Consider the following 11,817-nt stretch of genomic DNA (forward strand, 5'->3'; position numbering starts at 1 on the left):
GATATATACCAGATTACAGCGATACGAATAGGGGGTAGGTTGTGGGATCATCGGCGCCGATGAAACTATTCCCGACCGGAAGTACATATACCTGCGATCCAAGAGATAAAGGAGAGTGACGGGCCACCTGTTGGGAGCTATATACTTTACCCGCGCATATATATATATTATATACACATGTACATGTACAGAAGGGAAATCGATGGGTATACGGGACTGCAGGGAAGGAGCTGTCGGTGCCAGGTGCACTGATTTTCTCCTTACTTAATCGGAATCGAGGTGCTCGGGGCCAAAGGAAAGAAAAAGGTACCTATAATGGCCATTGGCAGGAAGTGGGCTCTCCGTAATATATCTGAAGCGGAGCTAACGAGACAATTGTTTTCCGATCCACACGTGTATGTACTTTCGATGCTCCAAGCAGTTCTGCTTGTGGTGTCTTTGGGGGGGTTGAAGCACCTTGTAATACTTGCGCACTTATATCTTTGGGGACAAGCCGATCACAATTACTGAGCGATGGTTCTTTTTTTTCTCTGTTTCAGATGGACTTGAGGAGAATCAGCCCCGTTGCCTCGGGATGCCTAGTCCTGGCTGTCTTGGTAGCTGGTGCCGTGGCCGGTGAGTAACCCGAACCAACGTTTTTTTTCACTCACGTACCGAGATCGGTATCTCGGGACAATCGAACATTACGGGATACACGAAAAAATGTATGTATAACATATGGACAACGCGCGCTACTACACGATATTTTCTTACGTCGGCTGTCGATTGCAAAACCATGCACCGCTACAGAGTAACACATATTCTACTCACGGCCCATTGTATGGAGATGCGAGGGCTGCCTTCGATTGTTTTCGGCCTAAGATATATTATATATATATACACACGAGTAGAGATTTTACGTCTAGCTAGTCCGAGTGAACGCATATTACATTATCTGCCGAATAAGTTTTCGATACGCGATATCGAGTGGTGATAATGTGCCGAAGTACACAACGTATAACTGACGTTGGAATAGACGCGAAACGAGGTGGCCCTTCAAAGGCCAAAGTATTCATCACACGGTATAGAGTATATATATACATATACAATGGTGTATGAGACCCACCCACGACGTTTTCAGCCCGGCCAGCGTTCGAGAAGCTGACGGACTTGGACTACCGCGGGACGACGTACTACAGCGTGCGCAATCAATCGCTGTACAAGTGCCAGGAATGGTGCCGCGAGGACCCCGAGTGCCAGGCAGTGGCCTTCTCGTTCGTCCTTAATCCCTTGGCTCCGATGCAGGACACCCTCTGCCAACTCCAGAACGAGACTGCCGCCACCAATCCGTCCTCCCAGCCACAGAGGGTCGTCAACATGTACTACATGACCAAGCTGCAGATACGCTCGGGTGAGTATACTCTCAGGGAACCGAGCCTATATAGGTTGACGATGACGCATTTTTTTTTTTTCATACCAATCAGTATACGGTACAGTCGAACAGGGTTATCAGTTTTAAGTGTTGTGAGCACGGAACCGATTCGAGCCCAACTCGATGGGTTGTTTTTTTCTTTTTTCCACGACAACTCGTCAAATGCTTATCCCATTTGGTGTGTGTGTGTGTGTGTGTACATAGGGAAAGGCAAACGCGTGACTTTTGAAACTTTGATGGATCCCGCGTCGGAAAACCCAAGAGTGCGGTCGAAGCGCGTAGACGGCGCGGCGCGGCTGCCAAAGTCAAAAGCCCATGGGCCCGAGTATACCAACAAATTCAAATTTCACGAGGGATCAATCGCTCAAAGCCCGCCATCGGCCAACACCCCGGATGGATATATATGTATATACACGCGTGTAGCTCAACGGCAGGCAAGCGCCGAAAAAAAAAGAAATTTACGGCCCGAAAAGAGTATGAAAGTAACGGAGGGAGGGAGGCACGCAGCCAGTGGAAGCGGCACGTTTTCTCGCTCGCTCCCTCTCTGTCCCTCGTGAACCCTGAGGTGGGCCCGTGAGTCCCCGAAGGGAGCGCGAACAATGGGGCCCCGTAAAGCCAAAGGTTGTACTACCTGCGAATATAAATGGCAGCCGGTCCAAAGGAGCGCAAGAGGGGATGGGGGAGCGCCACTGCACAAATAGCTGGTGGATACATCTGTGGGAGTGCTGTGCGTAAACTGAACAACAGGTCGGGTCCCCTTCCAACTCTCTCTCTCTCTGGTAGCAAGGTGGACGAAAAAAAAAAAAAAAAAAAAAAAAAAAAAACAGGATACACGGAATAGGCGAGCCTGTATGTATGCATATACATAGAAAACTAGTGCCCTGTGTGCCGCTGCTGTCCCACCGAGGTGTCGAAAAGATGGAGTGCAGCAGCAAAGGGGAAAGGACCCTAATGCTCCTTTAACAAGTCGAGTCGACGTTTACGCTCTACCTACCTAACCGAGAGGCACGTGTAGACGAACATTACATATAATATATATAGGTACGGACGATCGCAGTGGTGCTCCGATGCGTGCACAGGTATATGTATATATAATAACAACAATAACGACCCAATAGAGGTTTCCTCTTTCCCGCGATGCATAGTGGAATAGGTACGTGAGTTATAGTGGAGAATCTCGGAGCTGCACGGGGGGTGGTCCCTCGGCATCTGTACAACCTGCGCGCCCCACCGTACACACACACGAGCCCCGCCACCAAAAACCTTCTTGGATTTTTCACTCCTCCGCCTCTCCTCCTCTATTTTTCTACGATATCCGATATATATGTATACACCCTCGCAGCGCTGCAGCTCCTTTTCCGGGGAGATTCTCGGAACGATCCAACGCCATTGTACACATGTACATATAGGTATATATGTATGTATATATATGTTTACGTGAATGGATCTTTCGGGGCTTCGAGTGTTCCTTGTTCTCGGTATACGAACGGGGCGTCGTAATCGCGTGGTGCCGAGATTCGGACTATCGATTCGGGGGTACACCTACAAGCAAACGCGTGATTTCGTGGACGCAGCCCTGGATTATTATTATTATTAGCAGCTCTTTTTCTTTTTCTTCTTCTTTTTCCTTCAAAAGACCATAGCTCCCGCCTTTGTTCTCGTGGCTCGAGAGGTGAAAAGGCGCCGAGGAGCCAGGCTGCTTTGAAGTACACCCGGCCCGCAAACGACAGAATAAACTCTTGATATACCCTTATACACTGCACGCATATACTTTTCCTCAAAAATATAAATATACACCCCTCGTCTGGATTATACCCTGTGGAATTTCCGTTTCGATTTTCACGGACGCGCGTCGATCGATAACCGTTCGTATACATAAATATGTATATATACATATGGCAGAAAATAAACAAGCCGATGCACGGGTATGTATAGTTTATATAGAACAAAAGGGCGATGACGGGATCCCCAGGAGGACAATGCCGTAGGTATACGCGTGGTATGTTTACAGGGTGCGCCGGAGCGATAATTTGGAAGAGAGATGTCGGGCCGCGCATCATCGGTTGGTTGTACACGTAGCGCGTGCTCTCTCGAGTCCCTATATAAAAGGATTATCGCGATCCCCGGGATTTAATGCCCCGGCCGTAAAGCCCCCCTCCACTTTGGATCTAACTGTTTCCCCGAATGGCACGTCCCGTAGGTGGGCGTGCGCTCACCCTAATAAAATAAGCCCCGAGCAAATTTTTCCGGAGATCCTCTTACGGCCCGTCGGGGATTATCCGTCCTAGCGCCGCGCCCGAGTTGTGCGGCGTCCCAAGGTGAAAGCCAAACCAATTATGTATACCGCGCTCCCCTTCCCTATACCTTTTCTCCTCGTCCTCTATGATTTTTTTTTTTTTTTTTTTTTTTTTTTTTTTTTCTTTCTCCGGCCAAAAAGGTTTTTCTTCCCTCCGTGCGTATGTGCGCGCGTCCGCCGCCACTTCCGAGCAGAGCTGGAATTTACGCAGCTGATGTACAACTTGGTTAAAATAATATTATACCTCTCGGAGAGGTGCTCGCCGCTTCCGGGCGATCGTTTGTTCTCCTCAGTGGAGGAATCTCTGGTATTTCCATTCCGGGAGATATTGTAAAAATGTCCCACCGTCGTCATGCGTCTCATTAACCCGTACATGGCCCTGGATGACGCGGGGCATTGGAGAAACCTCCACTGGCAGGCTAATCGTTGCTTTGTATCGCTATCGGGAGAAAAAAATTAATCATTTAGCTGCTTGTGTATAATATAGTGATTTTGAATAATCATCGCGCCGCGACGTTACAAAAGAAAAGCCATGGCATAGAATATACATGGAGGGGTCGGGGCCGAGGAGGGAGAGGATGAGGAAAAAAAAAAAAAAAAAAGGTTTTGGGAGCAGAGAGTGCGAGAGGCGCCGAGAAGTCTGGGCCGCGCAGCTACCGCACCGCGCGTATATATATACAATGGGGAGGGGCTGTATATATATATACACCAGAGCACGCGTGTGTGTTGCATATAGCACCATGAAGGCGTTCCTGAATCATGCAGGCGTTCGATCGCGGTCGCGCGCGCAGTTGCGGGCCTCCCAGGGGTGGAGGCTACATACATGCTGTATAGCTTCCGAGAAGTATCAACTCGTTGTTGGCTATATCCGTTGAACGATGACCTATTCCTGTACGCGTGCGCGTATCGATACGTTCCGAGAAATCGAGTTATAATTAACGCCTCGTAAATATATGTATATATTATACGTACTGTGTATGCACTTTCATTCGCGTCGAGCCCTATTTTATTGCACAGCCAACTGCTGCTGCGGTACTACTAAAAAAATAAATATGTGTGTATGTGTAGAAGCGCCTGCGCGTTACTTAGGTATACATATATGTATATATGGTACCAAGTGCATGCATACCGATCGGGTTGGCCTCTCGAGGCCAATACCACGCGCTGCACCTGCTTCGGCTCAAACCGCGTCTCTCGTGTGCATACTTGGTCCGTATGTATATATATGTACTTATGCGCTCTCGAGAGGACTATAATAAATAGTACATAGGAGGTACTTATGGCACTTTGATTTCGTACGGAAATGGATGCGTGATCGGTGTTGTGCTGATGCGCACAAGTTTAGCGACATCCGCACGCGCGCGTAGCATTTTAAGCGCGTAGTAAGTATATACATGAGCTGTTGTAGGAAACGATTTACTGCTAAGTGGTTGCAGTAGTACCTTTGGCAGGAAGTAGGTAATTTGCTTTTTTTCGTAAATTTTACGAAAGGTATGGAATCTTTGGGTCAATTGGGAACCCGCGTTTCAAAGGATCTCTTATACCAGTGGAAAATTATTTTTTTGCCTAAACGTTAATCCATTATTTAAGGTAAGTGGAACTGCATTGTGTTCTCAGAGAAATTTTGCGTATAAACGCGGGGATCGTAAGGGAATGAAAATGGCCCGTAACAGTCGTAGCTCGGTTGACTGGAAGATATTATGTACAATGTTACGGGGCACGTAAAAATTATTATTATCACATTGGTTTTGGGAAGAACGTAAATCATGTTACTTAATGGGTCGTATCGTCACAATTTTGTGCAGAATAGTAATATATTATATTCGACTGTACTATGTATGAAATTGAAAAAAAAAAAAAAAAAAAAAAAAAAAAAAGGAAAGATAAAGGTAACAAAAATTTCGTACGACTTTCACAGACAAGCTGTGCAAGCGGCCCTGGGCGTTCGAGCGGGTGCCGAACAAGATGATCCGTGGCCTCGATGTCGCGCTTATCTACACCTCGACGAAGGAGGCCTGTTTGGCCGCGTGCCTCAACGAGCACCGGTTCATCTGCAAATCCGTCGAGTACAATTACGTGACTTTGCAGTGCCATCTGAGCGACTCCGACAGGCGCTCGACCGGCCAGTTCGTCCAATTCGTCGACGCGCAGGGCGTCGATTACTTTGAAAATCTCTGTCTCACAGGTAAGTAAGCGAACCATATTCCATACCGAAAAAAACAACATAAAATTCATTCGGGACGAAACACCCGCTGCTGTTTTGCATGTTTTCCTGGGTCGTTGGCTCTTTATTGTTTTATACTTTCGTTTTTCACGCCCCCCCCCCTCCCTACAATAGAACATATACCATCCAAAGCTAACGGGGTTTTTTTTCACCCAAAATATCAAAGAGCGTCAGCGGCAGCCGGAGGAGAGGGGGGCAATAACGCTTTACGAGAACCGTAAAAACGAGGGGTTTTGTTTTCGAGGAAAGTCGCGCCGTAAAGAGAGACAAACAGCACCTATTTTTTTTTTTTTTTTTTTTTTACAAACTCTGCCCTGTGGCCGAGGAATCCGGTACTCGCATACTATACAGCACCCAATACCGTATATTACTTCCCGTGGAAATAAAAATTCTCGAAAAACAAAGGGGCCCCTCCGTGTGACGTATTACGGACCTAACGTTACTTTATACGATTCGCAACAAAGCCAACGTATATAAAACATTAACTGTACGTGTGTTTGATGATGAAAAAAAAAAAAAAAAAAAAAACAGGCAAGGAGGCGTGCACGGGACAGCGTCACTTCCAAGTGCCGAGGATCGGAGTGGCCGAGGACAAGGTGGCCCAGTACGCGGGACTCAACTACTACGTGGACAAGGAGCTGCAGGTACAGACGGATCCAGCTTGTAGGATCGCCTGCGAGATCGAGACCGAGTTCCTCTGCCGGTCGTTCCTCTACCGCGGACCGCCCATCGGCCAGGCGTACAATTGCCATCTGTTCCACCTCGACCACTGGACCCTGCCCGAGGGACCCTCGACTTACCTCACCGCCGAGCGGCCCCTCATCGACAACGGCGAGCGCGTCGGCACCTACTACGAGAACTACTGCGAGAGTCAGTTTGATGATTTTTTTTATACTCGTGTATAAGTACACTTACTCGGCTTTTATCCTCTTCCGCGTGTTTACGTGTTTATTGGTTATATGCCAACGTGGTGTATTGTATATGGGGCCTCATTTCCGTTGGTGTAAATTCACCGTCCGTTCGAGGGGCAGCGTTGCTTTTAGAGCGGGTGAATTTTTCCGCTACTCGAGACCTGGTCCATACGTATTGACGGAGAGGTGAAGAGGGACAAGGGAAACGTTTTCACTCACCTCCGAGAGGCTGCTTTTTGCATGACGATAGATCGATTTTCCATCTCCAGTTCATGGACAATTTCGCCGTACATTCCGAGTGATTCCGAATGTGTTGATCTTTTTTACATGTGTCCATAAGAATTTGGTTCGATCACCAACTTTCGAGTGAAAAACCTTGGCTCTCACTGATTTCGCACGTCATGCAAGTGTGTAAAATATGTTACTGTATACTGTTTCACCCCCTTGAATCATTCTCATGTCAATCGTTGAAGGAAAACAATTGTTCAGTTCAATGGGAACTGGAGATCGGCGTTTACGAAACATTGTTTAACGTTTTTCAACATTGCGGTAATGCATTTCACAAAAAACTAAAACTTCGACGTCACACGCTTATATATATATATATACAGTGTAGACATATACGAGTCAGATTTTGAGAAATGAAAAATTTATTAGATAGATATGGGGTAAGAAGGACTGAACAACTTTCAGGTGCTGAATCAACAGTTGAATTGAGCCTCAAACATCTCTATCCCCGTGTTTTTTTTTTCTGTCATTGGTATACATATATGAGACGCGCCCACCTATATGATGTATGACTCGAGACGATCGAAAACACACTTGCGCAACCGTATGTGTACGCGTGGAAATCCCGGTCGAAGCGGGCTCTTCTTTCCATACTATTTTTGTTTTCCGTGCGTCTGGATGCCATATTATTTTATCGAGACACGCGCGCTCTGTTGACTTTCTTTTTTTTTTTTTTTCGTTTTCCTGCTCAGCTGATCGTCATCGCTTATCAGCCGCTTCACCGAAACTGCATACGCACGGCGACTACGCATATATATACACCTTTATGATAATAACACGCCTCTCTCTTTCGCTCTTTTTTTATCATCGGCGCCACGAGCGATGACGTAATTGTGATTTTTCGACTTGCGTGTTTCCCGTGCCATCTTAATCACGATGAGCTTTTCAACGGTGATCGGCAGATACACGTGGCGGAATTTTTTTTTGTTCCCTTAGCGAGTCTCGAGGGAAATGATGTACACATATATTATTTAAATCGAACAATGTTTTATTTATGTAAGCAAGGACAAGTAAAAACTCGATGTTTTTGTTTTGTTTCGGCACCCCTTGCAGAGAGCAAACTCGCCGACGTTCAACCAACGATCAATCACACGGTCACCCCGAACGATCAGCGATTCGACATCAATTGCGACAAAACTGGCACTTGTTATGATGGTAAGAACGAGTTATCCCGCATAATTATAATAATGTAACCACGTTGGTGGTTGCGAATAATTTACGAGGCAATGATTTTGTGGTGCAGTGATCGTCGATTGCAAGGACACGCGCATCGCCGTGCAAGTACAGACGAACAAGCCCTTCAACGGCAGGATCTACGCCCTCGGGCGCTCGGAGACCTGCAACATCGACGTCAGCAACAGCAAGTTCTTCCGCCTCGATCTCACTATGACCGGCCAGGACTGCAACACCCAGAGTGTGGTGAGTATATTTTTTTCATCCATACAATGCCGTGTATGTATACAATACACCCGCAAGATCGGTATGACAAAATTATGGTGTTCATCAGACGGGCACGTACAGCAACACCGTGGTACTGCAGCATCACTCGGTTGTCATGACCAAGGCCGACAAGATCTACAAGGTCAAGTGCACGTACGACATGTCCTCGAAGAATATAACCTTCGGCATGATGCCGATCCGCGATCCGGACATGATCAGCATCACCAGCGCTCCGGAAGCTCCACCGCCCAAGATCCGCATCCTCGACAACCGCGCCCAGGAGGTCGAGACCGTCAGAATCGGCGACAAGCTCACCTTCAGAATCGAAATACCCGAAGACAGTGAGTTTTTTTTTTTTTTTTTTTTTTTCGCTCCGGATGCGCGTCTCGTGTACGCTTTATTAATCGCCTTTTCTTTTTCAGCTCCCTACGGAATCTTTGCTCGCAGCTGCGTGGCCATGGCTAAGGACGCCAAGAGTACCTTCCAGATCATCGACGACGAGGGGTGAGTATAATATCCCGCATCGCCGGGATGGATTATAATACTCGAAATGAGCCTTGATTGGCAGACGCCTAAAATGATTACTTTGCGATTTGACATTGCGCGAAAAGTATATGATTGGGTGTACGATTTTTTTTTTTTGCAGATGTCCCGTAGATTCGTCGATATTCCCGAGCTTCACACCGGACGGCAATGCGCTGCAGTCGTCGTACGAGGCCTTTAGGTTCACCGAGTCGTACGGTGTCATCTTCCAGTGCAACGTCAAGTACTGCCTTGGACCTTGCGAGCCGGTAATTATCTCTCAATGGGATCGTTGCGAGTAGTCGTACAATTGAAAAATTACATCGGCGCTCGTTTAATTTAGCCCTCATGTTGATTGTATTCATTTACGGCTTGTTGACTCGTCGATTCAACCGTGATAAAAAAAAAAGGTTTTTTTTTTCCAATTTAAATAACCAATCTGCGATATGACAAAAATTATCGTTGGTGATCCACTAAGGAAAAACAAACCGAACTTTCTGATTTCCTTGTTTTGCGAAGCAAACGTCGCGGCATGTGCCTACTTGAAAAATCAATACGGACGCAATTGTATACTGATTGGCAGGCGGTGTGCGAGTACGGCCGCGATTCTTCGGAATCGTGGGGCAAGAGGCGCAGAAGAAGCTTGGAAAATTCGACCGAGGAGAAAGCCGAAGACATGACCTTGTCCCAAGAAATCCTCGTTCTCGACTTTGGCGATGAAAAGCAGTCCCAGTTTTTGAAGAACGACGCGAGCATGGACTTCAACGAAGCCGGTACGTATGCACGTGTGTACTCTTGACCCCGTGTGAGACATACAGCAAAACGGTTTATGAAGAAAATTGAAAACACATTTTAAAAATTTTTTTAATAGTGAGAAAAAATTTCTAATAAAATTAAAAATTTTAGTAATACGTGCAACACGACCATTAATTATTAATTAAATCGAAAATTGGACAAGCAAAAACCAACTGATTTTCATTGTACGTATGTGCAGACAAAACCGTGACCATCGTCGAGCCGTGTCCCACAAAGACGTCGGTTCTCGCCCTGGGAGTGACATGCGCCCTTCTGATCCTCATCTACGTCTCTACAATCTTCTGTTACTACATGAAGAAATGGCTGAACCCCCGGAAAATGATGCACTGAGCAGCTGCACAGCTCCAAGCTCGCCGGGGGACGACAATCAACACCGAAGAAACAAAAATGACAAAAAACTAATCAGACTGCGGGGGGAGGGGGGCGAGTTGATCTCTTTCTGATGCGAGTAAAAAACATTTTTGGGGGTGAAAAAAAAAAAGGAGGGTACGACACAGGGAAAAATGGAAAAAATGACACGTACTATATTAAGGATGAGCATGGAGTGTTTCGAGGGAAAGGGTACAAGTGTGTATTGTACACGCGTCGGGCGCTCGGGCGACGGACCATAGCTCGTTGTATGCGTTGTCTCCAGCGAAAACGCTTAGGATGCCCTTGATGGTCGCGCACCTACGGCAAAAAGATTGGAAATAATCGACACAGTGGCCTTCCGAGGGTTTTCACAGAAATTCACGGACAACCAGCCCCAGCGCCGTGACCCGAGCGTTCGATCTGCCTCGTACGTAATAATATATAAATACACAGACGGGCAGGGAGAGAAAAAGAGAAAACAATTAGTGGCAATTTTTCTTGTCCCTATGCACGCATACTCGCTATATACATACTCACTTCGATCTCGCGCTCACCACTCTACGAGGACCCATTCTCTCGCACACACAATCTTTTTCATTACTCTATTTTTTGTGGCTACTTTTGATCGGGTTGCAAAAACACACGGGGAGGCTAGCATCAAAGCCATGGGCGACGGACGATGGCGGGGCAGTGTTAGCCAAAACAGACGCATTACATCTCTTATGGTGGCTATTTTTTTTTTTTTTTTTATGGTGATTACTTATAATATATCGTCACCTGATATGCTCAAACATCTTGTGCTACACAGGTTAAGCAACGCACATTGCCCGAGTCCCATGATGTATTTGATTGGCTTTCGCGTCAAATAAACAAGCAAATGAATAATAATCGACGGTACACGTGTAACCTGCATCAAGACTAGCTATATATACATTATACATATTTTAATGATTAATCACGCCTGACTAACGTCTCAAGACATCACCATCATTTTAAAAAATAATAAAATGCAAAAATGACAACAACAAAAAAAAAAAACAACAAAAAAATTGTATCATCGTGTTTTTTTTTTTTCTGTAGCACTTAAGGATCATTTTAGGTATAGGACATTAGTTGAGCGACAATTATTAAGTTAGGTGCATTTATAACTGTCATCATCGCGACAAGTATCGTATTAAGGTTCAGCAGTTAGTTTTTGTATTTTGTAAGCGGCATGGAATAAGAGTGTCACGTGCAACGCGAGTCTCGGGCGCGAGGCAATGGCTTCGTAAAGTTTTTTTTTAGTTTGTTTCAAAATCGACCAAGTTACATTTTTTCCATAATTTTCAAGTATGACTACTTTTCTATAGAAATGTGAAAGCAACGCGTCAATAATACGCTATTGTCAGTTGCACAGTTCCACGGTTCCAGTTTGGAAAAATTTTTCTTTTTATTACCTATATATGCTTTACTGAACAACCGCGCTCTTTTAAAACGTCCCAAAAATGTAGTGACGACAAAATTAACTTAAGTAATTCGATTTTTTCTTTATCAAGAAAGTGAAATAGTCTGTCGTAAG

At 45.8% G+C, this 11,817-nt stretch overlaps 1 protein-coding gene across 1 annotated transcript; it reads left to right on the forward strand.

Annotated features, from left to right (window-relative positions):
• Positions 1–539: 539 nt before the first annotated feature.
• tyn (trynity) lies at positions 540–10,310 on the forward strand. The gene is made up of 11 exons (XM_089592996.1): positions 540–615; positions 1,121–1,390; positions 5,626–5,892; positions 6,463–6,801; positions 8,184–8,285; positions 8,374–8,549; positions 8,638–8,911; positions 8,993–9,074; positions 9,217–9,361; positions 9,676–9,865; positions 10,087–10,310. Exons 1-11 carry the CDS (start codon positions 540–542, stop codon positions 10,236–10,238), a joined length of 2,073 nt encoding a protein of 690 aa, XP_089449122.1. The 3' UTR covers positions 10,239–10,310.
• The last annotated feature ends 1,507 nt before the right edge of the window (positions 10,311–11,817 follow it).

Source organism: Copidosoma floridanum, unplaced genomic scaffold, assembly GCF_036245765.1.
Source record: "Copidosoma floridanum isolate Cflo_tuat_1 unplaced genomic scaffold, Cflo_Japanese_pri ptg000019l, whole genome shotgun sequence".
NCBI lineage: Eukaryota > Metazoa > Arthropoda > Insecta > Hymenoptera > Encyrtidae > Copidosoma > Copidosoma floridanum.